General features: G+C 47.2%; 1 protein-coding gene across 3 annotated transcripts; it reads right to left on the bottom strand.

Moving 5' to 3' along the window:
• Positions 1–4,245: 4,245 nt before the first annotated feature.
• On the bottom strand, positions 4,246–26,192 carry RBM27 (RNA binding motif protein 27). Of its 3 annotated transcripts, XM_063169120.1 has the most exons (22): positions 26,081–26,192; positions 23,292–23,410; positions 22,433–22,557; positions 20,560–20,666; positions 19,801–19,991; positions 19,301–19,384; positions 18,736–18,999; positions 17,961–18,194; positions 16,662–16,796; positions 14,547–14,696; positions 12,627–12,774; positions 12,191–12,344; positions 11,392–11,649; positions 11,166–11,294; positions 10,237–10,359; positions 9,612–9,686; positions 9,339–9,503; positions 8,817–8,921; positions 8,540–8,731; positions 8,203–8,289; positions 7,638–7,748; positions 4,246–7,033 (listed from the first exon to the last, which is right to left on the bottom strand). In XM_063169120.1, exons 1-22 carry the CDS (start codon positions 26,137–26,139, stop codon positions 6,947–6,949), a joined length of 3,102 nt encoding a protein of 1,033 aa, XP_063025190.1. In that variant the 5' UTR covers positions 26,140–26,192; the 3' UTR covers positions 4,246–6,946. The 3 variants fall into 3 exon arrangements, with proteins under 3 accessions (XP_063025190.1, XP_063025192.1, XP_063025191.1); XM_063169122.1 differs by lacking the exon at positions 14,547–14,696; XM_063169121.1 differs by lacking the exon at positions 19,301–19,384.
• Positions 26,193–26,537: the final 345 nt, after the last annotated feature.

Here is a 26,537-nt window from a genome sequence, read left to right as displayed (position 1 = left end):
TGATTCTCTTATTCATTAAGGAGATTGAAGAACCCACCTTAAGAGAGCAAAGAAAAAGTTGCTAAGTTACAGGAGCTGTCTGGCCGAGGCAGTGTTGGGCTCCAAAGGAAAGGGGCTGGCACTGGGGCTGCCCTGGGGCTGCAGGGTGTCCTCCAGAGCCCCAGCTGGTGTGGAGCCAGCTCCACTGCAGGTGTGCCAGACTTAGGGAGGGCAGCTCGGGGTCAGAATGTGCCTTGGGTGGGACCATGGGGGCCTGAAGGGAATTTGCAGAAATTGGAGGTTAAAGGGAGGGACCAGGGCAGGAAACCCATGGCTCTGGGAAGTTTTTAATGCAGCTGGGGATGGAATGGAAAGTGCTTCAAAGAGCACAGCTGCCAGTGGCATCACAGCCAGGATGGGCTTCCTCTGCAGACAGGGAGCCCTTGCAGCTCTGCACAGTGGGGCCACCCCACACAAACCACCAGAGAGAGCCCCAAAGGGACTGAGCACTGGCCCACTGCTGAGCTGCCTTCCGAGGAGAGGCAAGGGGAGCCATCTGGGCCTGTGCATTGCTTCAGATTCAGTTAGGAGCACTTTCCTGTTCTGTAGTCAAAATCCAAGCAGAGCTTTGCTGGCTGCAGAGGGGCTCCTGCCAAGCAAAGCCTTGGCACGTCCTTGGCCCCAGGACGTGGCACAGGTGGCTCCAGGGGCTGAGTGGGTGTTTGTGGGTGTGATCCCAGAGCAAACCCCAAAGCCTTGCCATTAGCAGAGCATTGTGGCCCCACCAGAGCACAAGAAGTGCTGAAGCTGTGCTGGGTGACAGGGGCAGGACAAACAGCCCTGTCCAGCAGCAGCAGGTGGAAAGTTCAGCAACTTAGTTTTGAATTTTTCAGGAAGCAAGGTTTTGATTTGAGATTCCAGGAAAACAGGTGGCCACTGTCTTGGAAGTGGCATCCTTTACTCACTTGTAGTGTACATGAATTATAGAATTTTTTACATGTATCATTCACTGTAATTAAAACTGCAATAAAGGATGCATCAGTCCTTGATCAGAACAAGCTCTCCCCTCCTGCCTGAGAGGATGGGAGCAATGGGGCTTTCCATGGGTGGAACAGAACATTCAGCTGCCAGGCATCTGGTTATATTTGCTCCTAATTCTAGAAATACATCTAAATGCATCTAACAGGACTCTGCCACAAGAAGTTAATGAGGAACAAACATTAATTATTCATGCCCTGAAACAGTAGGTCTCCTAATGTTTTTGCTAATCAACAAGTGAAACAGCTGTATGTTCTCAGGGCAATCCTGGGGGGACAGAAGAGCAGCGCTGGCGCCTTGGGCTGCCCCCAAAGTCTCACCCTCTAACTCAGCGAGGGTATTTGCTGCCAGCCCAGCACAAGTGTGGGAGCACGAGCAGTCCCGGCCCTGCACGGCCGAGGAGCAGCAGCTCTGCATCCTCACATGGGACACGGGCGGGTTTGGCCGGGGTGTCCCGGAGGGAAGGGGCAGTCTGCTCCCCAGGCCAGGGACAGCCCGGGCTGGTTAAATCAGGGACACCGACACAGCAGCAGCGGGCAGTGAGCGTGGCCCAGGAGCCCCCTCACTGCCCTCGGACCGCAGGTAACCCAGAGCCTCGAGGAGCGGCTGAAGGAAGAGCGGATGGAAGCGTTGTCTGACAGAGCCTTCACCACGAGAGAGCACACGGAGAGAGCTACGTGATGTTGAGTTGACTTCAAATAATTTTCACATGAATTACTAAAGGAATGTATAATTTATCAGTGTTTAAATAAATCACTGGCAGGAGTACTTTAAGGTTGCCGGCGCAGGATGGGCTATAATTAACTCGCGCGTCACGGAGCGCAGGCTGCTCCGGCAGCGCCCCGCGACACCGCCGGGCGCGGGGAGACGCGGCACAAACGGGACCCGGCTCCTGGAAATGGGGTGAACGACAGCAGAGCAGCCACAGCCCGGGCTGGGGGCGATGCCGGTGTGCCCGCGGTCCGAGCTGCTCCCAGCCCTGGCGCTCCGGGGCTGTGCCCGGGGTCCGGGGCTGTGCCCGGGGTCTGAGGCTGTGCCCGGGGTCCGGGACTGTGCCCGGGGTCCGGGGCTGTGCCCGGGGTTCGGGGCTCTCCCCGGTGTCCGGGGCAGGGTCTGGGGCTGTGCCCGGGGTCTGAGGCTGTGCCCGGGCTCCGGGGCTGTGCCCGGGGTCCGGGGCTCTCCCCGGTGTCCGGGGCAGGGTCTGGGGCTGTGCCCGGGGTCTGAGGCTGTGCCCGGGCTCCGGGGCAGGGTCCGGGGCTGTGCCCGGGGTCCGGGGCTGTGCCCGGGGTCTGAGGCTGTCCCCGGGCTCTGGGTTCGGGTTCGGGCATCCCCTGGAGCAGCCCCAGCAGTGCCCAGCCCGGGCTCCCGGCAGCGAGAGCCGAGCCGGCCCTGGCTGAGCCCGGCTCCCAAAGCCTTTGGCATTAGCAGAGGATTGTGGAAAAGTGACCCCGGTGCAGGCTCCTGTCCCTGACCCCCCTTAGCTGGCCCAGGGCCACTGCTGGGGGACCGGCTGTACTGACCGGGGTCACTGCTCCTGCTCCTGCCGGGGTCCCCTCTGGCCTTGGCCACTCGCCTCTGCCCCTGTCATGGGCTCTATTTGGGCTGAAGTCTATTGATCAGGTAAAACATATTTTTGAACTTCAAATCCAACAGATGTTTCTGATAAAAAATGTGTTTTCCAGATGCTATGAAAACGTAGTGAAAAAACCTGGATTTTTTTGGTGGGAAAAAGGGGAAGCTCCAGGTGAAGGAGGCACCTGGCAGCATGGCACACGAGGCCTTGCCCTGCTCAGCCCTGCCCAGCTCCCTGCACAGGGCACCCCTCAGGGATCAGCCTACCTGAGACTACCACTGGAAATTGTCTGTGCAATGATCCTGGCGAGAAAGAAAGTGCTCTAGTTATGAATTTAGGTTTTGATCATCACAGTTGTAAGTCTGTTGTGGAATAAAGTGGTGGCAGCATATGAAAACCTCCAGAGAAACATCAGACAAACTTATTTTTGCCTTTTGAAAGCCCCTTGTATCAGTGATCTCATCAGTAAAGGCCCAGACATGTTACACAACCTGCTCCAGAGGACAGAACTGGGTCCCCCGTTTCCAGAGCTGAGTTAAAATTAGATTGTCACCTTTGGGAACCCTCTCCAGAAGTTAGTGCTGTATTCCATGCAGCCTCAGCTGGAGACAACAAAGAGATTCTTGGCCTGACAATTACTCCAACAATGTACCTTCATGTGACTGTTCCCCTCAAATAGCTCCTGTAGACATTTGCTTCCTTTCAATGGGCTCCTGGCAGGATTGTGGCCCAGGGCTGTGGGAAGAGCTATCCCACCCTGCTGAATGCTGCTGCTGTGCTCAGGGAACTCACAGATCACATTTGGAATGGCTGGGGAAAATACATCCAAAGCCACACACACACGATTGCTACTCCCCTTCCAATTCCTTGTACACCTTTTCCATTAAAATGAATTCTAATGTACAGGAAGCAGCAAGAGCTTTGGCCACTGAAGCTCTCCTGCTCCTTCAGCATCTGTCTCCTAAAGGGACCTTGCTGCTTCCTGCAGAACGGGGCTGGTTGGGCAGGGACAGGTGTGGGGCAGATTCCCGAGTGTAACTCCTGGCACTGAGGTGTCTCAAAGGCACAGTTTGTCATGGAGAGGCTCTTCAGCAGCACAGAAGACAAACCCAGGTTTTGTATGACCCTGCAGCACCTGGACACAGCAGGTACAGGGAGGGGCTGCAGGAGGGAATAACAGGAACTGGGGAAAGGGCCAAAGACCAAAAATAAAGGTAATAATAGAGCACATTGGTTTTCACCCCAATCTACAAAGGAGCCAGAACTGGCAGGTGCGTCCTGCCAGGATTTGTGTCCAACACAACACCGCAAACCTGGAAGGAACTGGGAACCCAGCCCAGGCTGTACAGCTTCCTCCAGCTGCTGTTAAACTGAGCCCCCCACAGCTGCCCAACAGCCTTGACTGGCCCCCATCTCCTCCCACACACATTCACCTGCTTAATGCACTCTGCTCCAGAGCACTGGGGCACTTGGAAGATTTCTCTCTCAGCTCTGACCTAAACCAAACCTGCACACACATTACACACACAGGAATCCCCCTCCACACACCCACTTCCCCCCAAAGAAGTGATAATGCTCTTTTTCTGAGAGTTGTCATTTTTTTGAATGGTTCTCCTTCCAATTTATTTCAGTTAGAATTTCGTCTTTTCTAAATCTTGAACCATTCCATACTATAACTTTATTGCAAAAAAAGTCAACATGCATCTTAGAAATTTGGCTTGTAATCAATAAAACAAACATTACATATATGAATTTTAATGTGTAAACAATTAGAAATTCAACAATATCTGCTATTATCCTATTACACAAGTTCACAATCTGTAAAAACTATAGTACAAGGTTACTATACACCAAGAGGAGCTTTGTTCCTTTTCACATGATTTTGCTAAGTGGTGCTTTCCTAAGCAGGTGCCTGGCTCTGTATTAGAGGTGTTTTTTTTTTTATTTTTGCTCAGGTTAACTCAGCACAGAAAGGGAGGGAATTCTTTGCAGTGACTTCCTTTCCCCATCCCCTCATCCTTCAGTGTCTGGCCCCAGCTCAGGCTGGTACACATGGCTGGGGCACACAGGTACCCCCGAGGGCTGTTTTGCCCAAGGTATATAGGTGAATTTCCCAGTAAAGCATCACCATGAAATGAACTCAGCTGTCCTGCCCTGCTGCCTCTGGAAACACAGAAATCCAAGCCAAACCACCCCCAGACAGGCCCAGCATGCCCTGAAATACAGGGGGGTGCATAAGCTTTGGCAGAAGGCAGACCAGTGTCACAGAGCTCCTCTCCTCCTCCTCCTCTGCTCCAGGCACAGCCAGGCTGGGGCTCTGCCAGCCCTGGGGTGGCACCTGGCACGGTGGCACCTGGCAGGGGCACTGAGGGCAAACTGCAATGGGATGCAGCTCTCAGAGATGGCCCTCGCTCCCTCACCTGACACAGGTGCCACCCCAGTGTCACTTAGAGCTAAAACCATATGAAAAGGAATCCATTCTGTGTGTGTCGAAGGCTATCGCAATTTCTCTTACAGCTTAATTAATCCACTGTAAATTTCATTTTCCAAATACAAAAATACAACAATTCTTATTGAAATCTATACGCCGGTAATTTTAGTACACAAAAAAGCAAAATATTTACAAAATTATACAGTTTAAGAAAAAACTCTGTACAAAAAAATATATAAATCCTTTTGATCCCTCTCTCCTTTTTTAAGTTGTCAGGACTCAGACATGTTTGCTGCAATGGACTTCTCAAGATACACACTGTGTCACAGACATTAAAAGCCCCGGAGGTGATGGGAGAAGAGCAAGACATTCTTGTAAGTTCATGGGGTGGGTTTCTCCTCCAATTCTTCACTCCTGGAATTTAGTCTCAGCCTTAGCAAGGCAGTCCTAATTCTAGGAAGAGGAGAGGTTTGGAAAGAGACAGAACACTGGAGACATCCCCTTCAGTTGACAAGAAACAGGACATGACACAAGTTGGATACCTCACCAGAGCACAAGGACAGAGTCAGCAGGGCTGAGCCCAAAGGGTGCTCAGCACCTGCCCTGGCCACACTCAGAGCCACAGGCAGGCAGAGGGGTTGGTAGATGCTGTCCCTCAGCCAGGAGTTACGGGGCCTACACTGGCAGCCATTCAAGAGAGAGGAGTGCTGTGCACGGCCACGGTGCTGATTTTGTGTGCAAATGCACAAAAGTGGGGTCGAGGAGTGGCCTGGGCAAGGGGGCAGTCGGGGCAGGTGCTGCTGGGTGTCCCAGCCCCAAGGCACAGAGCCCAGAGCCAGCACACACCCTGCTGGGTCACAGGGACAGCACAGAGGCACTGAGAGGGGACACAGGGACACCCAGTGCACAGCCAGCTCTGAGCAGCCCTGGGACACCAGACCCTGCTGTGGGGCTGGCTAAGCAGGACACCCCAGTCCTGTGGGCTGAACCCCACCCTGCTCTAACCCACCCTGCTCTGAACCCCAGGGCTCTGCCTGGAACACAGCTGGGAACAGCCAGAGGAGAGTTGCTCCTGGCTGGGAGACAGGGGCCAGTGCAGCTGTTTTTGAGGAAGACTGGAACTCCTTCCATTCTTGCTCACAAATACTGAAATGCAATAAACAGCCTGACCTACACTGAGCCTTATACTGAAATGACAGAAGGAAATCAAGGAGTGAAAATCCACTCCAGTGTGTGCTCCTGCTGATGGTTTCTGTGAAGCAGAATTTGGAGAAACAGAGTGAACTGGACAATGTTATAACAATATCCTGTTAAATTGTTTCTTCCACCTCCTCTCACAAAAAGCAGCACAACAAAGAGATAGTGTGGCTGTCACACATACTGAAGTAAATGATTTAAGAATCTAACCACAAATAATTCCTACAACATGAGACTCCACAGGAAATAAAATGCTCCCTTTTTTCAACGAGCAAATGAGGCCAGTTTTTCTTTCATAATATTTAATGAAAGTTTGTCTTTCCCCTAACCTCATAATATTGCTAAATAAAACCTGTAATATCTTTTCAATTATAAACTAACAAACCAATCACATTATAAAAAACCCAAAACAAGGTAATACAGGTGACACAAAAAGAGGAAAAGAAAATACTGATTTCCAACCCCCTCCCCCCTTTTTATCCTTCTTAAATAGAAAAAAATCACCACCCTGGTGAGCTTGATAATCCTCTAAGAAGTTCCTGGGCCTTTGGCTAGCTCAGTCTCACAGCTCTGTGTCCCAAATGTTTTCATACCAAACTGCTCACGGTAAATTTTGTGGTTTGAAAAGAAAGTAAAGCTCTTTTTGGCTCATCAACTTCCTTAAATAAACGTTTAAAAGATGTAGTTTGAACTATATTCCTAAAATTATACATTTCGAACATCAAGTTTCATCTTCTCCAAGAACGGGATTCATCCTCATCTTCATCATCATCATCATCATCTTCGTGCAAAAATAAATCTGAGGTTTCAGTCTCCTGGAGGAAGAAAAAAATGAACTTTCAGACACAAGCTGCAAGCTCTGCCCAGGGACACACCCCAGCTCACAGCTGCGCTGGTGCCTGGTGTGGGTGTCAGCGTGTCTCTCTCAAACTCACACAGTTACATCCAAACAGGTTAGGGGAAGAACAGCAGCCTTGTGCCAGGAAAGAGAGCAAAGCTTCAGAGGAAGCAGGAATAAACCACCACTCACCCTCTCCCAAACAAGGTTTGTTAAATGCTACAACAAAATAACCTTTAAAAGCTTAAGATGTTAAGGTGAATTACAGGGAAGAACACACAACTTCTCCTAGAGTAGAGCATGAAGAGTGAGAAGCAAAAGGCTTTGCAGCCTGCACATACAGAACCTGAGGCTTGTTTACATCACTGACAAATTAACAGCCCATCCACAAAGTGTCTTTTCTTCCCCGCCATTTTCTCTGTTTTAAAATGTGGGAAGTGTACCTGACTATTCAAAACCAGTTCAGTTCCTGGTTTGTAAAAAATTACAAAGTTTCTTCAGCACACAGGAAACTGTATGCTAAGAGCTCTCAGCTATTAGATACCAGCAAGAATGACCAGGTTATTAAGAAATTTCCATACCTCTTCCTTGGGCTCCTCTTCCTCGACTTCTGTGGACACAGAGGGTACCTTGGGTTTGTGCCACGAGATCTGGAGCCGCCGGTCCTTGAAGCGGGATCCCTGGTTAGCAGCCTGAGTCGAGTTCAAACGCACAGATTTTCAGAGAAAGGACCAAGCAAAGAACTTCTAACATCAGCAACAGCCAGACCCCACAGCATGTGGGTCAGAGGCATATTTGAAGATCTCAAATATATAAATCACAATCACCCACTTCAGTGTTCCAAGAGTAACTTCAGCCACACCCAAATCTGCCAAATCCTGCTGCTGCCCCAGCAGTGAGAGGATGAGCAGAGCCCTGAACCGCCAGGGACAGGCAGCTTTGTCAGGGAAAGCCCTGTGTCACTGCTCAGACCACCAGAAGGTACTTCCCCTTCAGCAGCACTACCTGCAGCAGCACCAAGCACTATCAAGCTCAAACTGGGGGATCAAAGCCTCTGAAATTATTTTAAAATACAAAGGTAGACAAAAGTAGTTAAAAAACTCTTATTTTAGATATGTGAAAAAATATACCCATCAGTCTACTTACATTCTCAGCTTCTGAGCGGGACTTAAAAGTTACAACAACACTTAATGGGGAATCCTCTTCCTGAAGATCTTCAATATCTCCAAATTTCTGTGAGGAAAAGTTCATTAGGACCAGCAGTAATGTTCTCCTCCACTTCCATAATCATGGTACAATTGTAGTTACTGAAATCTGATTTTTTGGACAGAAAAGTGAGAGCCAGAGGACTCCCAGCTGCATCAGCCATCACTATTGTAGCAGTTGTATTTTTGGGCAAAAGCTCAGATTTATTGCTATTCTAAGACAAGCTTGATTTTACAGCAGTAAAGGAAACGTGCATTAATTTACAGGCCACACTTACAGAAAAGTGCTGTAACAATTCATCCTTCTCCTCCTCCACGAAGCCTCCCACGGTGAGGGCCTTGGGCCGGTGATCCACCACCATGTGGTTCAGCACGCCCCGGCCTCTGCCCCCGCGGCCCCGGCCCCGGCCCCGGCCCGGGGCTGCCACCGCCTTCCCTCGGCCAGCAGGCAGGATGCCTAAGCGGGCAGCCTGGGGAAGGAACACAGCCCCAGTGAGAGCAGTGACAGACCCAGCAGCCACAAACTCACTAACAGCAGCAGCCAGAGCAGCTCACCTCCACTTGTAACTGATTGAGCTTTTTGCGCAGCTCGGTCGTGTCCTCTCCAGAGGACAGTCTCTTATGGAAGTCCAGCTCTGCATCCAACAGCTCCTTCTGTGCCTAGCAGAAAAAGGGGGGAACAGAAAACAGAAGGAAAGGGCAGAACTGTAAGGCACAGTTGTAATATTTTATTCCACTTCAGCAGTACATTCATACAAATGATACAGACAGATCAGGACACAATAGCCATACTTTTCTCTCAATTCAGTTTTGTTTTAATTGCCTCTGTGTGCGTGTGGTGCCCCTATTTTTTGAAGGGCCCAGAATTCTCTGCTTTAGAACTGGAACAAACATGAATGAGCTACAAGCAAAACTAGGTCATGGAGTTCCTTCAACCATGGCATGTTTGTCCATGGTTATCACTCACATTAAAATGCTGCTTGCAAGTGTTTTGATCTAATGCTGTTGCATTTTTAAGACACATTAATAGAAACAGTTACAAAAACCAAGGAGGCAAGTGTGTTGCACAAGAAATACCTCTGTTTTGGACTTCAATTTAGATGGTGTGGAGGTTGTAGATGAAGTTTTTAATTCATCCTTTAACTGAGATATTTTTCCTGTTAGTTCCTTTAAAGTCTTCATAATTTCTGCTCTCTCTTCTGGTTTCATGGCCTTGTTTTTCTCCAGCTTGGATATCAACATCTATACAATAATAAAAGAACAGGAACATAAAATTCCAGGAAAAACAGCCCTCAACAGACAGGTATGTACAAAATCAGAATGTATTTATTAGCCACATCCCAGACTTACCTTCTGGCATTCTATTTGTTTTTCTAACATCTCCTGCTTCTTTTTCCTCATATCTTGCTGGAGTTTCATTGCCTCCTATGAGAGGAGAAAACTCTTTCCATCAGTACAAAGCAGCCTAGCATTGTATGCACTCATAGAGGTCATGTATGTACTCAAAGGGATCATATTGTCCCCTTCAGGCTATGGAAGTGAAATCCACAACCAAAAGTACTGTCTGCAAAAAGCACAAGTATGAAGTGCAGCTGATCCAATAAAAAAAAAAAATAAATAACATCCTCATTTCCTGCTGCAAGGTACTTTACTAACATTTTCCCCTTTCAGAGACCTCTTAAGAAACATACGGTGTGCACTGTCCTGCAAGTGTCTCACACCTGCAGAGATTAAATCCAGAAAACCCCAAGCAAACTCAGAAAACCCAACATGGCCAAGAGCATCAAGACAACCCAAAAGGACACTCCACACAATTACCCCAGGTGTGTTTGCAAGACCACCCCGTAACAAGGGCCAGCTCCACACCCACATATAAAGCTGTTGAGGACTGGTTGAGGTTTCAGGTGCCCGTCAAACCTTGCATTCAAAGCACTTTGTTCCTTACACTGTCAGGCAGCCATCAAGCATTAAGTACCTGTTTTTTTTTAAGGGCTTCTTGCACGTCATGAGGCTTAGACCCTGCACCAGACTTCAGAGTTGTCTTCAAGTTTGGAGAACTGTAAACCATTTTTGAGTGGCTTGTGGAAGCAGGAAATATCTGAAATAGTAAAAAACACCCAGTAAAATATGGAATATTCCAAAGTGACCATGATATACCAGCAGGGAACTTCAGCAGATCATGTTCCCTGCAACCTCAACTCAGATGTTCAGATTTGTGCAAGGAGGCAGAACAACCAAGGCAATTAAAACACATGGATAAAGATATCAGTCCAGTTAAAAGGATTTCTGAAAAGGAAATCCTTTCCTGCTCCATGGCAGACTCCTTTTGCATCCTGATTCCCACCAGGACACCACTGAAGGTGATGAGCAGCCCATGCCTTAGTTTCAGCTCTGCAGTCGCAGCCCAACATCCCCCTTTCTGATCAAGTAAGGCAGCAAAAGCCACTCCATACTTCCTTTCCTTTCTTCCTTCCCCATGGCCCAAAACACATGCTGCACTATGGTATCAGTGTGAATTGAACACTTATTGGCTTGAACTCTGGGTACAAATACTCTCTAAGCTTCTAGCACGGCTGTTAAAGCACAGTGAAAGCTCAAAAATTACTGGGAGAGCCATTAGATTTGTCAACAAAAGGCTGGTCTTACAGATTGTCAGATCAAGCACTGCTAATAATATTTTATGCTATTTACAATACTGCTAGTGTTGTAGTTGATAGTTCCTAAAGTCATTGTCCCTATTCCATATAAACAGTTGATGAAACGAGGAAGAAGTGACTGACCATGGCTGCACAAAGCATTACTGAAAAGAAACAGAACAACACACAAGTTCTCTCTGCTTGTTCTTTCCTGGCTGACAAGCTACAGCTGTACCTGAGAGCATGACCATGGTCCACTCCGACATACCTGAGACTCCTCCACGCCAGCCCCGGGCTGGCTGAGCTCAGGCTGGCTCCCACCCGCAGCTCCAAGGCGCCTTTTCACCGGGACTTTGTTAAGGACGTAGGCACCAGATGCCAGGGGTTTGTTCATCACCTGTGTACGCACAGACATGAAAACATCAAGCTCAGACACTGCGCTTGTCTGCAGCACAGCCCCTTGGGAAGGCTGCTGAGCCCCGGACAGCACGCACCTTGGCCAGGCTGCTGTGCACGGTGACGGCGGGCGGCGCGGCCAGCGCCTGCTGCTGCTGCAGGTGCTGCAGCGCCTGCGGGGCGGGCGGCGGCTGCGGCTGCTGCAGCGCCGGGGGCTGCTGCTCGCTCTCCCTGTGCCACAGCACCCGGATGAACCGATTGCTCAGTACTGCCTCCGTGCTGGAAATGGCCTTCCTCGCCTCGTCGTTGGTCAAGTACTGAATGAGAGCAGCTTCGGGATCGTTCTGGAAAGCCACCTAAAGCAAAAGGTCACAAATGCGTTATTTCTCAAGGAAGAAAACATTTCAATCATCAGCAAACCCATCTACAAATAATGTGCAATGATGAGTTGAGTATCCACTGTATTAACAGCTCCAAACTCTGGTAAGACACTATGTAATTAAAGCAAAGTAGCTTTTGGCAAATTTTACATGTACTTGCAGCAAAGTCTATACACCTTCAAATAAATAGATGAATGACCATCATATAAGACAAACTGTCAGATCATCTCTTTCAAAAGTTATACACAAGTTGCTCAAAAACCTGAGTTGGTTTAGACACCGGTAAATCTGCCAGCCTTTCAAATGCAATTAGTCATCATGAAGGCTAAAACCAATATGTTTTACAGTACTAAGAAAATAACACACAGTAAACCAAGCAAAGGTTTCTCTGAACTTGATTACCTCCTCTCCCAGTTTGTCTCCACAAAGATTTCTCAATGAAACTATGCAGTATTCAAGCAGGCTTCAGGGAAAATAAAATATCCACACACAGACATAAAAGTGACTGTTTTTTTACCTGAATGTTTACAATAGTTCCAAATTTGCTGAAGTGTTCGTTGAGCTGTGTAATGTTGTTCAATTCTGGTGGAATTTTTCGAACTTCTAATTTTGTATTAGTATACTGATTCTTCTTCAAAAATCCTGGCTTATTCTGATTGTTATTCACTTGCCTAGAGAAAAGGAGAACAGGAAGAGTTCAGATAAGTACAAAAGTGCCTAATTAAGGCAGCAAATGTTAGCATACATCTAAATTGCATTTTTCCTCTAAAGAGTACACCCTCTAGCCACTAACAAAACAGAGCTTCCCCTGACGCCATGTTCAGTCTCCATCTTATGGGGACACAGACTTTGTGACCCAACCATCCCAAATGACAGAGACTGGCGAGTAGCAATCTTCACAGCACTGACAGCAATCTAGTACATTTGAATTAACATCTGTAGCTAACTCTTACTTTCCCAACCAGGGTTTCTTCAATGGTGGACACTCCATGCTGCTTGGAGATCTCTTCCTGCTGTCTGGTTCCAGGACAACTCTAGTGACATTGCTGCTGTTATTTGTAATGGGAATGGGAGGTTCAGTTTGGATGATAATGTTGGCAGCTGGAGGGAAGGAAAAAGGCCTGTGTTATTCCACCACACATGGAAAAGCTTTCAAACAGCAAAACAAAACTGAGATTAAAAAACATAAACATCAGGATGACTTTATCAAATTGGTTAGTTTTGTTTCCGAACAAAATCATTCCCTAGCCTAACTAAACATCCTGAGAGAAACACACATGGTCCAGCTGGGAGGGATGGGTTTTGACCTTTAAGGCTGGTACTAGCTTGAAGAAACAAAGCTAAAATTTCATTTTTCAGGTATTAAAAACTCAGATTCTGCAGGAAAGGGAGAGAAAGAAAAGAGAAAACCCCAAATCCCAACAAAACAGAAAAGGAGGAAAAGAACCCACGGGTGGATCCCCAGGCTTTAAGTCAGAGCTCTGCAATGGGCAGGGGCTGAATTAATAACCAGCTTGCCCTGTAGGAACCCTTGACAGAGCAAAAGCAACCAAGAACCCGTTCTTTCCACTGCTATCCCACTGCCAGCCCTCCAGCCAGGTTTCGGGAACAAACTGTTAACTAAGCATAACTATTACACTCTTTTAAGACATTAGATTTAAAGTTTGAAGCAAATTTTACCAACACAAAGTTTGCTAGAAATTTATTTGCAACCTTTTCAAGATTATGCCCTTTGTGTTAGTCTCCTGTGAATGCCAAATATTCAACCCCTAAAAAGAAGTCTGAGCTACACAGCAACTTCTGGTTACACTGGTGAGAACAGAGACTGGGCATTTTGGGCATGGCATCCTCACTTTGGAGGATGATCTGAGAGCAAACCTTTCACACCTGTGATAAAGACAGTAAAACATGTTGAGTGAGGCCCTACCACTGAGCACTCATCCCTGCCTTACCCCTGGGATGGGCTCTCAATGAAGCCCCAACCCTGCCTCTGTGACAGTCATTAAGACGCAAACAGCAACAGCAATTTTTGCAATAATATTTAGCCATATTCCTTAAAAGATGAATCATTGGAAGGAAATACTTGGGTAAAAAAAAAATCTTTGTTATCTACTGAGTAAGAAATACTGAAGTAGAACAATAAAACCCAAAACTTAACATCTACGGTTTTAAGAGTCAGGGCAGGAGAATGCAAGGGAGAAAGGAAGTTTTGCTACTACAACTCAACTTCGAAGAGCCTTGACCTGTGCCCTTCCCTAAAAGATGCTGTGTGCACATCACCACTAAGAGACAGCAGCCACATCCATTCAGGCAGGGGCTAGGAATTATGTAAGTACAGACTGGGATTCCCAGGAGCTGGGAAATTGAAATGATACCTGTGATGTTCATTTCAGAGAGAACACCTGGCTGACAGAGTCAGAGCATGAAGCACCAAAACATGCCATGGCAGCTCCCTTCTTCACTACCATCACAACAGCCAAGGCAAGGAGCTTGGATCATCACCTCTGTGCCCTTGGCTGATCAAAAGCAGTCTGCAGACTGTGCTGCTAAATCCACCTTTAGGCACCATTTTTCTTTCTAGGAGCTACCAGTACCTGGAAAATACCTTCACAGGTTTAAGAGGAATAAAACCCCAACCAACCAACAAAACCCTTGTAGCATTCCCAAGCAAGTGGTTATTTTTAATCAAAAAGGCTACTTTGACTTTAATATGGGCATGTCAGCACTTAAAAAAGGCAGAAATGTAAAAAAAAAAAAAAGCTCTGAAACACTAGATCAGTGAGAAAAACTAGTGCTTTCATCCTGAAAAGAGGAAAAAAGTGTTGATGGTCTTGGACAAAAATAGCAACAGCAATGACCAGAACCCTTCCTACCTCGAGGGTTTGTATCCATCTCCCCAGATGTTAGGCCAATTAGATTTGGACGCTGCATTTGTGCTCTTGTAAAGAACTGCCGATACTGAGATCTACCAGCACTGGTAATACTAGGAGCTTCAGGGTTATAGCCATCTGGCTCATATGTATCTACAAAAAAAGGAGAGAAACGACAGAATTTTTCAAGTGAGTTTAAGACTCGGGGTTAGTTTTCCTTCAAGGAAGTGCACAGATGTCCAAGAGTCAGAAACTGTCTTGGATGAAGAGAAGAGGTGGTACAGCCAACCTGTGCAGCCATTGCAAACCCTCACCTGGAATCCAGGCCTAGCCTATCTAAACACATTCTCTTTTGGTTTTTATTCTGGTACTGTTGGTCCAAAGCACACAGGTCACAATACAGAGCACTGCTGATCCACTGCCTGGAAAGCCTGAGGTGTCTGTGTGACAGCGTGCACAACGTCTGGCAGTGTTTTGGTTTCAGCATTTATACTGTAGAGTCTAAGATGCAAAGAAATTTTCAGCCTTTGCTGCCCAACAGTCTGGGTCTCTTCAGAAAATAATTTTAGGTGAAGAACATAGTTAAATGATTTCAAAGAAAGCTGAGAAATGAGGCAATGGAACCAATACTTACCTACTGAACTCTCTTTATGCAAGAGTGAGATCACCTGCCTAGCTTAGGTAAAGCACTAATGATTATTTCCATTAGAAGTGGTCACCACAAGAATACAAGATGACAATTGACTCCTACTTCTCCTCCAGCCCAAGGTCCAAACTGAGGATAACACATTTTTTAACCTTAAAAAGGAAAAGCTGTACAAGAACTGGAATGAATGAAGTCTGTGAAGAGCCTCCACAGGAACAGAACAAACGCCTGCACAAGGGAACCTGATAAACATGAATGCCTCAAAAATCTCAGCTCCTTATTCTGCAGCAACAAAGACAACTGTACAGTTAAAATCAGATGCCCCACAATATCCACATTGAGAGCAGAGCCTGACACTGTAAAACAAGAACTTTCTCTAACCTTGAAGGAGCAGAACTACAAGCTCCTCTTCCCTTATTTAGAACATGATTGACTGCAAGAGGGCGACCAGCAGCTGTTACCACAACAGCCCAAGAACAGGACATGAGAATCTCCACAGAGGTTCTGGAGAACAGAATTACTGTGAAGCCCTGTGAGCATCCCAGAGGCAGAATCAGCCATTAGAAGTTCTGGAGCTGAAAGGATCAGATGGTGACACCTGAACACTCAGCAGGACTTGGGGATAACTGAAGAGGTTATCTAATAAGAAATCTGAGTGTCTCAAGTTCTGAAAAGCACAGAAGTTACAAATAAAATGACATGGATCATGAACTGAACTATATCCCCTCTTTGAATAAAATCCAGAATATTTATTTTAAAAAACCCCAGATGAGAATATTATAAAAGATGACATTTAATTATCTATTTTGGTCATAGAGAACATGGGAATGACATTAATCCTTTAATTATCAAAGAAATTAATTTTGTTGCATTTAAATTGAGCAATCTAGGACTTTCCAGGTATTTTGCTATATTTTTCCCTTGTGAAAAGATACTTTTAAAAATTTTGAGCTCAGTTAAGGAAGAGGGACATGTCCAGTGAAAGCTAACAGCCTTTAGAAAGCTAGAATCAGGGTGATTCTGGAAAAAGAACAGAAAAAGCACTGATGTCTATGAAGACTGTACAGACTATTGTGACATATAGTTAGAAAAAATAGCTCTCATCTGTATTAGTCCGAAGTGGAGAGGAATAAAACCTAAGTTAAACAGCAATTACAGGTTTGCAGATCCATGTTTCACCTACTAATATACTACTGAATGGCTTGAAGATGAAAGGAACATTTCTTATACAACAATTGGATTGCTGCAAGCACATGAAACCCAGAGCTCCCCACAGTGCTCCTCCTCAGACCAGGGCACTGCTGCCACTCCATCCCAGAACGGATGATGGGCTGAGCCAGGGAGAGCCATCAGACTTCTTTTTAGATTACTATAAATTGGAGGAAGACAGATCATAACCTCTAATCACACATCAACAGAGAAAATGTAAAATGTTTCCATCAAACAGACTGAGGCCAAAGGCATTTGCTTACGTTCTGACACTGTATAGAGCAGGTTCTGAGGCAGAGGAGGAGGCAGCCTTGCTCCCACGGGTGCAAGGCTGGGCACTGCGCTTGTCCCCGGCGGGTCACGACTGTTGATGAGGCTGGACTGTGTTAAAGGTGGGCCTGCAACAACAGCACACAACACATCACACACTGACAGCTCAAAGGCACAACGTGCCAACAACTCAGTGCTGTGTTTATGCCTTGCTTTGAGCAAGGTCAGGGTGGCAAATATGTCCAGTTCCACTACAGCAACAGTAAATCGAGAAGCCTGTTCAGGTAAGCTCTCTGATTCCAACACCTTTTCTTTTTCTCAGGAGAGACAAAGCTTTAAGGGAAAAGAAAGAAGTGTCTTTTCTTCCCCAGTGGTTTGTTAGTGCTAGAGATGCCTTAACCACAGCAGCTCCTCGCTCAGCTCTACCATGGAGAGACAAGGCTTGCTCAGAGCAAGAGATCATTTCAGCAGCATTCAGACCACAGTTCTGAAATAAGAACTGCAGGGCAAGAGGCATTCCCAGACAAGGAATTTCTCTAGCTGGTTGTGCTTTTGTTTCCCCAGTACCATACAGACAATGCTACTGACTGTATGATCAAAAAGGACCACAAGTGACACCACACAGCCCATCCTGAGCACTGTCTGTTCTCTCACAGCAAGTCACTTCTGCCTGCTAAAGGCTTCATGCAAAGTTTAGGGTTAATCCTGTATCAAATTATTCCTCATCCCAAAATTGCTCCTATTGGACACAATTATCACAGCATTTATTTTGTCCCTGGAATAGACACTGAAACAGAGTAAGCATGCCCCTAATATGCTATTTCTTCACAGAGTTCATAAGATGCAGTAGGGTAACACAAAAAGCTCAACATCTCAGATCACTGCTGAGCTAAGAATGCTCTTAAATGTGCCAATAATGTATTGCCTTCTAGTGGTAGATAATGTAGCACCAACACTAGATCTTTATTAGAACCTCTAGGAAACCGAATCACAACATTTCTTGCATTACAGCAGGGAAAAACCTGGCTAGTAAGTGTCAGTGACCAATCCAATCACCAACTACCACTGAGGTGAGCTGAAAGATCCCCAGCTCCACTCCTCTGTCCAATTTAATTCAGTTTGCAGGGCTTGGAACATCATGGTTTGCCAGATATTCAGAATTTTTGGGCACTGCTCTGGACAGCACACTGCTAGCCAAGGAGTTGCAGCTTTGGGGAGCTGCAGCTCTGGGCACTGCTCCTCACAGCACGCTGCCAGCCGAGGAGCTGCAGCGGATCCCCGCCGTGACTCACGCGGGACGGGCAGCACGACGGGCGGCGGGGGCTGCGGGTGCGGCTGCGGCACCGGCAGGCGCAGCCCGCGCACCGGCCCCGGCAGCGGCGGCAGCAGCAGTCCCGGCGGTGGCGGCAGCCCCGGCGGCGGTGGTGGGAACGGGATCATGCTGGGCAAGGAGACTTCATCTACCACCAAAGGATCGTTTCCGTGATCAAACTGGCAGAGATCACCCAGGACACAATAGCCTCGCTCTGCAAAACATGACATTTCAACGCATGTTAGAAAACACACGCTGTAGTTCTCATCATTTGTAACATTTCAGGTTCTCATGGAATTTCTTACCAAAGAAAACATGCATCCACTGATACATTATTATATTGTAAGGTAAAGTTTCACAAAATAATTGAAATTAGAACAATCTTTCATAAAAGCATACAAACTTACATGCATTCATCATAAAAGCCATGGAAAAAAAGTCAGAAGTACTGTGGCTTATTTTAAACATACACACACTGCAATCTGCACCAGGACTGCCAGTGGTTGAGGTATTTGTCTAGCACATAGAGAACTGCGAAACAACTCCATATGTTCCTATCCAGCAACTGCCACAGCATACGCAAACTGCTTGTGGTAAGATTAGTTATTTCTCCAGTACAACAAAGGGCATCTCTGCATCTGTTACATACAAGGTACACATCACATGCTGCTGCAGCATGACTTGCTGCTCACATTCAGTGAATACCTAAAAATAAAGTCACATAAACATTGAAATAAGGCATGAAACTGCCTTACCATCATAGTCTTGACATCTTCTTTTAGGAGGAGGGTTTCTGCCAAATGAACTGGGATTACTGTGATTGTTGAAGTAATTTGACCAGCTCTCTGTGGTGCCTTCAAGGTGGTGCGCAGGTGCAACTACAGTTACAGCACTGGGAATAGCTTGTGCAGAGGAATACTGTTCAGAGGATTTACTGGGAGTCGCGGACACCGGATTATATGAGCTTTCAACATCATTTTTTTCACTCTTGTATTTTGATCTCTCTCTGTCTCGGTGCTCTGTTTAAAAAAAAAAATAAAGCTGAGTACAGCCTTCATGTTTTGCTCTGTACATGAGAGCCATGAGCAAGAGACAATAACAACTTCTCTGAAATACTCAGCACATTGAACTGTTCTAGAAGGAGCTTGGTCTTACCAATGGAGTAATAACTAAATATAATGCAAACAGGGGTTTAACTTCAGAAATATCCAAGTTTTCTTTGCGAAATGCACATTCATTCCTCTACTACTTATTTCACGCTGACTTACAGCTCTCTTTTAAAGGAGAAAGAAGGGCAAAAGCCTGAAACAACAAACCTACCTCTGCCCTTAACTAACGCGGTCTCAAGGTGCGTGGAATGCTGTAATCTGTGCCACTTACTTTTCCGACAGACCTGAACTAGCCCTAAAAGAACAATCATATGGTAACCACCTGCAACTGCAAAGAAGCCTTCTCTAAAAAATACACAGTAACAAAATGAAAGAGGGAAACACTGCTTTGCAAAAAGTTCAGTCCTTAAGAGGAACAAAGAACAAAACCAACAGCTTTGTCAGAACACACAGCACAAAAATATGAGCTACTGCTATCTACAGGAATACACCTGTGGATAAATTAAGAGGTTAGCAAAGAAGAAAACAAACCCCTTAATTGTCCTACTCTGAAGAACAGCATCTTAATTAATAATTTCAAGAACACAAAGCTATCAGAATTTCCTCCAACTTCTCAAGGGCATCTCCTGCCTGCTAGCTCATGCAGAATGCACAAGTCCCAGCTGTCACTGCAGCAGGACGCTGTGCTGGAGCAGCACCCTGGGCACTCACCGCTCCTGCTGCCGTCCCGGTCCTTGCTGCGGCCCCTGCTGCGGCTGCGGCTCCGACTCAGCCCTCTGCTTTTGCTGCGGCTTTTGCTCCTGCCCCGGCGCCAGCCAGACTTCTCCCTGTACAAGTCACTCCTATCATAGTACCTGTCATAGTCCCTCCACTTCCCATCATCCCGCTTTTTCTCTCTGGTTCTAGGAAAAACAGATGTAGACTACGTCAGTGAAAAGAGAAACAAAATTTAAAAAGGAGCTTGCAACATGGGAGAGATACTGTTCACCCTTCCCATCCATTTGGGCAGCGAAACACTCCAGTCAGAATGTCACAAATTACACAGAGAACTACTGAATCTTAAAGCTGATTCACTGGTCTGTAGAAAGCAGGGGTAGGAACTGGCAAGGTGAGTCAGTTACGATGCTCAAACCAGAACAGGCTTTAGAAGTGATGCTGACACGGTGTGAACAACTGCCCCCAGAAAATATAGACCCCAAAAATGTTCTTCATTTATATAACAAGGAAACAATGGAACTGATGACATTCCTAGGAATTGTAATTTGAAGAATATTTGGCCTCTTGTGCAAGAGGCCAACTTCTTGTGGAGACTTCTCATGCACGTGATCAGCATATGCACGATGCGTCACAGTCAAAGGAAGGAGAAAATCCCTATTTTTCACAAAAATCACTACCTACAAGGTAAAAAACACAGTCAAAGATTGACAGCAAATACAGAAAAATTTCTTAACATTGTGGCTCAAAGCTAACCTTTGCTCACTGGAATCTGTACGGCTCCTCTGGGGACTGGAATACTTCTTCTTCCTGCTCTCCCGCTCTTCTTCAACAGACTCTTGAAAATTCTGTTTAACACACAACTACCAAACAAGGACGAGTATCACTTTTTTAAATTAAGAAAATTACACCAAAATGTACTTCTAGTTACAGACAGCAACGCAAAGGAAACAATACTCAAGTACTGAAGCACTACAAGTAATCAAGCACTAGAGCCTGTTAAAGAGTTTTGGTCTCAAAACTTGCTTTTTTTTTTTTCTGCAGAAGAGATGCCCCTAAATAAAACCACTTCGATGTTTTGTTTCTAAACAGGATTCATGAAGGACAAGATCTCTCTCCACTCTACTTCCTTATTTAGCATAAGCAATTCTACGAGTGAGGTATTTCCTGAAGCTTTAAACACAAAGTCTGCAGTCACGTCTCCAGGTAGAGAAGTCACTGGCTGACCTTTTAAATAACTGCTTCAAGGCAAAAACCTGCTCCCATGATGGAACTGGTCACATTTCTTGCTGGCCTCCACTACAGCAGGTTCAGAAGTCTGCCAGCTGCACCACTACTGCAAACCACCGACCTATTCAGCATTTCTGCTGCCATTTCACACTGCTTACAAGTTACTGTAAATTTTGGTGGAAAAAGCTTACTTGCACTAATTTTTAAAAGACTTTTCTTACCAATTGAAACCAAAAGGAAGGCTATCTGCATCCTTCCAAAACAGGATTATCTGGGGAGAACTGGCAGAAATACTCAAGACTTGGCTTGACAGGGCTCTGGAGAGCTCCACCTGCAGTCCTGCTCCCAGCACAAGGGGTATCACACGGCACCTGGGGTCCCCTCCAGCCCTGACCTCACTGAGATTCCATGTGTGGTTTATTTTGTGGCCTCTGTGTGCAGGAATCACACCATACACCAAGCTTCATAACACATCACAAAGGCCTTGCTCATGTCAAAGTAACTAATTAATGTCCTGAATTCTGTAATGTTGTCCCACAAAGCTGTCCTAGATATCTTCTTTTGCTTATTGCCACTCCCCTCCAGCCCCTCAAACTTCCTCCTCTGCCCCCACCAGAGCACTGGTAAAGTCAACTGAAGGAAGTTCTATGGGACTTTCTAGAAACTATGGCAGTACTTTGAGAACAGAGGGGAAAATTCTTACAGTGAAAGTCTTGTTCAAATTATGAACTGCCATAAGCAAAGCTACTTCCATAAGCTGTCACAACTCTGCATCACATCCTTGGGTAAAAAAGGACATCAGAGAAAAGGGAGAAAAAGTATAAAGCAACTTTAATTTAAATCAGTTGATGAACCACAGTCAGGACCTACATTTGTATAGGCTGACCTGTGTTTTGCTGACTGACAATTTCTGCAATTATTTGTCACTTTCTCTGAAAATTTTGATTGCTTTTAATTGTGCCAACAGAACTTAAAATCAAGGTAAAACTCTTCGCAAACCAATCCCACCTGAATTTCCAAAGCAATTATTACAATACAGAGGCTGACATCTTTCAGTGATTTTAAGCATCACAGAAAACATTTTAAGTAATTTTCATTCCTCACAGAATATACAAAATTGGAAATGTTTTGGAATGTTTTTGTAGCTTCCCCCTCTCAAACCCTTCCAAGTAATCATCCACTGGTATTACCAGAGCTGTGAACAGGATTTCTGAGTGCTTAATCAAAGGTAGACTCTACAAAGGGATATAAAATGTTCTTGTCTGAATAGTCATCTTCCACAGTTCTTTGGACACAGAGATCATTATTCACAATAGAGTACATTTTTCTGTCACATTTTGCCTCACAAATGTAGGACAGCTATTTGAAAATAAAAGGCATGCAGAATAAATAACATTACCTCCTCCTTGACTTCTTCTTTCTCTTGCCCTGCAGGCTTTGCCTCTGCCTTTGTGGGCTCAGCAGAAGGAAGGTAACTTTTGGTGTACAAACTTTCAAAGAGTTTATCTACAAACCCTGAAGTTTCTGAGGATAAAGAACACAAGAAAATACTGTTACATTTGCATTTAAGTGCATGCTTCATTTACCAGAGAAGACTCTGAAAACAGTCAGCCAGGTGGGCTGCTTGCAGCAGCAGCACCTCAGATTAATGAGCATTAGCTCCACTGAAGGAGCTGGAATTACATTTGTGGCACTTGAGGCTGTTCATTTAGAGAAAGAAATTCCTCAGTTATATCACAGACAGCAACAGAGACTCTCCTGTTCTAAGGGGCAAGCATGATTGGTACCTGTGATCAAGGAGCAAGTCCACAGCTATCCACAAGTTCCATCAGCTACACTCAGCAGCAGTTCAACATCACAAGAAATGCACAATAACCTTCCCAGTGAGTGTCAGACCTTCAAGTGTTTAAATCCTTGATATGAAGCAAATTGCCACATGTGAAGGTCCTAGCAGTCTGGAGGACTAACATGGACCGGGTTTTCAAAAGTTATCAAACACCTGTCAGAGAAACTTCTGGCAACATGATTGACACCTTAAATTAAATTGCTTTTATTTAAGAACATTTCTTCCTACCCACTGTTAAAAGTCCAAGCTGCAGGACTTCATCTTATGATTATTATTTTTTTCATCACACAATTCCTTCAAATTCTGTATGGAATATTTATGGCTACCAAGAAAGATTTTGAAGGCAGTAGTGGTGCCTCCCTCCCTCCTGCCACCCAGAGCCCAGGCCCCCAGCCAGCCGTGGCCACCACACCTTTCTGCAGGAACACGTCCAGCTGGTCAGCACAGAAAGCTTTCAGCTCCTTCTCGGGCTTGTCCTTCTTGACTAATGCCACGACATAGTTGGCCAAGGCTGAGGGGTCAGCGTCACATCTAGTGAGAGAGAGAACTGTGCTTGGCAGCTGCACCATGGGGGCACGGGCACTGCAGAGCCCCTAGGAGCTCCTGCAGCTCCCCTGGGCTGCCAGGCTCACATGCAGCACCAGCACAGCTGCACTGGGGCCATGCAGCCTGCAAAGGGCTTTCTGCAACCACAGCCCACTCTTTAGTGCCTTGTGAACCCCCCAACCACACCTGGCTAAGGTCCCCTTTCTCTGCTCCTCCTGAGCTCTGCTGGGGGAAAAGCACCTCTCCTTTGCCCAGACAGACCCACTGCTGCTGAACCTCCTCCTGGCCCAGCAAGCACACCTCCAGTGGCTCCACAGGCACAGCACAGCACGGGCCAGGGCAGGCACTGCACCAGGACTGATTAAACTGCGTTTAAAAATTAAAACATTGCTATAAAGGAGTTCAGAAGATGTCACAGAGGTCCATATTCAATATACACACAGACACGTTCTGCACAGCTTCAGTGACTGTCCTGCTGTGCTGGGGTTTCCTCCTCGAGGACACCTCCATGCCATATTTCACAGTAACCCTTGAATGCTGGTACAACACCCACAGGGGAGCAATTACTGACCCAGGTTCTCTCCTCATGCTCCCTCACACGCGTCTGGTCCACAAAGACCAAAGTTACCAACTGTGTGCAGTGATACTTCACCACTGGTCTTTAAACTGGATATTGCTTTAGATCCCATTATTCAGCTACTAGGAACACCTCAGGTATGAAACAGAGTAAGAGTGTGACTAAACTACAGCTCTTTGTTTGGCCTCTCAGAGTGTGCAGATGCCAGATATCAGATGGGGGCAGAAACCTAAAACACTCAAAAGACTTTTTTTTTTTTAATGAACATTTAAAGAGGTGATTGTATATTTTCTGAGAACAGTAACTCTGGAAATAGAAGGAAAAATTCTGAAGTATATATACCACAAATAATCTCAAGTAAGAAAAAAATCCAGAAAATGAGCAAAAGGCAAAAAGCCAAGCAGAGGGCAACAGGTGAAAGAAATAAAAATCCTCAATGAGCAGCAATCAAGTATCTCTGCTCTCATATAGCCTCCAACAACATCCAACCTCCACTGAAAGCTAGGGTAAATGGAGCAATTAAGAACAAAGAAACCACAAATTGACAGATTTTACAATTCCTACACACACAGAGAAATAACCTGTATGTGATGCATTCACTGTGTGTGATGTACTGGGGCCCTCACCCAATGACTATAAATGTTCAATTTCAAATAGAGGAAGCTATCTACCACTTCACAACCATTACCTTTCCTTCCTCCATGTGTCAGACCCTCCCAAGCACCCCATCCCATCATGCAGTACAGGAGCACGCAAGGTCGCTGCCCTCCTCCAGGCAAGCCAGTCTGTATTGTCACTCTAGTGCCACTACAGAGTCTGTGACTGTCAGGGCCCACTGGCCAATTCCTTGATTTCCTGCCTCCCACTGCACAGAGCAGTTCAAATGCCCAAGGAACGCTGGACACTGACTGGAGCTGGCAGTGAAGGTACAGGAGCAAGAGTCATGCTCCAGCCTAGAGACTCTCAGCAGGGTTTGACCAAACACCAGAGAAACCCATTGTAACAAGGGAAAAAGAAAGCTGTGAAGGACTTCCAAAAGCCCAATACTTAATGATGGCAAGTGAGCAGACCTAAGGTCTATTTAAAACTCTTCCCACAGGCCTCGGTCGTACATCATGGGAGTCCCAAGTCTGGCCAAGCAGCTTCCCCTGGTGAGACCCACTGGCCCCTCACTGTGCCTGTGCCACCAGCACCAGCACCAGCTGTGCTCAGGCACTGCAGAGCTCGGGACCAGCACCAATTCAACCCCTCTGCAGCCAGTTATCAGAGCCCACACAATGCACGACACGACCTGGATCCATGCTGACTCCATCCCAGTCCCACTCCCAATGCAAGCAGCAGCAGAATGCAAATTCAGAGTTCCCACAGTTTCAGCGTTATTCCTGGTTTTGTCAGCTCCTGCAGCAGCCTCTGGCTCTCCTCCGAGATGACACAGCTGGGACTGAAATCGACAGCACAGCCGAGGCAGTATTTGGGAGCACACAGAATCACAGATTGGAAAAGCGTTCTCAGAGCACCAAATTCAATCTATCCCCACCTCGTCGCCAGCCCAGAGCACTGAGTGCCACGGCCAGTCCTTCCTTGGACACCTCCAGCGATGGGCACTCCCAGCACCTGAGCACCCTTTCCATGGGGAAATTCCTGCTGTGCCCACCCTGAGCCTGCCCTGAGCCCCCTTTCCATGGGGAAATTCCTGCTGTGCCCACCCTGAGCCTGCCCTGGCCCAGCCTGAGGCCGTTCCCTCTGCTCCTGTCCCTGCTCCCCAGAGCACAGCCTGAGCCCCCTGGCTGTCGCCTCCTGTCAGGAGCTGTGCAGAGCCACAAGGGCCCCCTGAGCCTCCTTTGCTCCAGGCTGAGCCCCTTCCCAGCTGCTCCTCATCAGACCTGTGCTCCAAGCCCCTCTCGAGCTCCGCTGCACGCTGTAGGACAGAAGGCCGCCGGCAGCTCCCCGGGCCCGGGCTGTCCCGCACTCCGGGCGCGCCGGGCCCGGGCCGGGGGCAGGGCCGTAACGCCTGGGCCGGGCCCGGCCCGCGGGAAGCGCTGTCCGCCGCTGCGCCCGGCCCGCCCGCCCGCACTCACATGGGCTCCAGCAGCTTGGCCAGCCAGGACTTGAGCGCGTCTACGCTCTCGATGATCATGGTGGCCCCGCGCCGCCCGCTCCCAGCTACACTGCCGCCGCCATGGCCGCGACCTGCCCGGCACCGCCCGCAGCGCAGCCTGCTGGGCATGGCCGGGGCGGGGCCGCGCCACATCACCAATCAGAAGCTGCCGCTCCGCGCTGCCCACCAATGACAGCCGCCCGGAGCCCGAGCTGAGGGTCAGGGAGAACCAGCAAGTTCGGTAGAGCGAGCACATGAACCCGCGGCGACATCTTGGGGGGGACGCTCTTAAAGGGACAGCGTGCTGGCGGGCGCACCCCTCAGTCCCGCGCACCGGGCTCGTTTCCCCCTCCGCAGCCGGGACGAGTGCCCTCAGTGACCGCTCCGCTCGCTCTCCCTGCCGCTCTCCTTCTCTCCCCTCCCTGCACGCCAAAAAG

This window comes from Melospiza melodia, chromosome 14 (genome assembly GCF_035770615.1).
Source record: "Melospiza melodia melodia isolate bMelMel2 chromosome 14, bMelMel2.pri, whole genome shotgun sequence".
Lineage (NCBI taxonomy): Eukaryota > Metazoa > Chordata > Aves > Passeriformes > Passerellidae > Melospiza > Melospiza melodia.
Note: the sequence above shows the minus strand (reverse complement) of the source record. Positions and strands in the feature narration are given on the sequence as shown.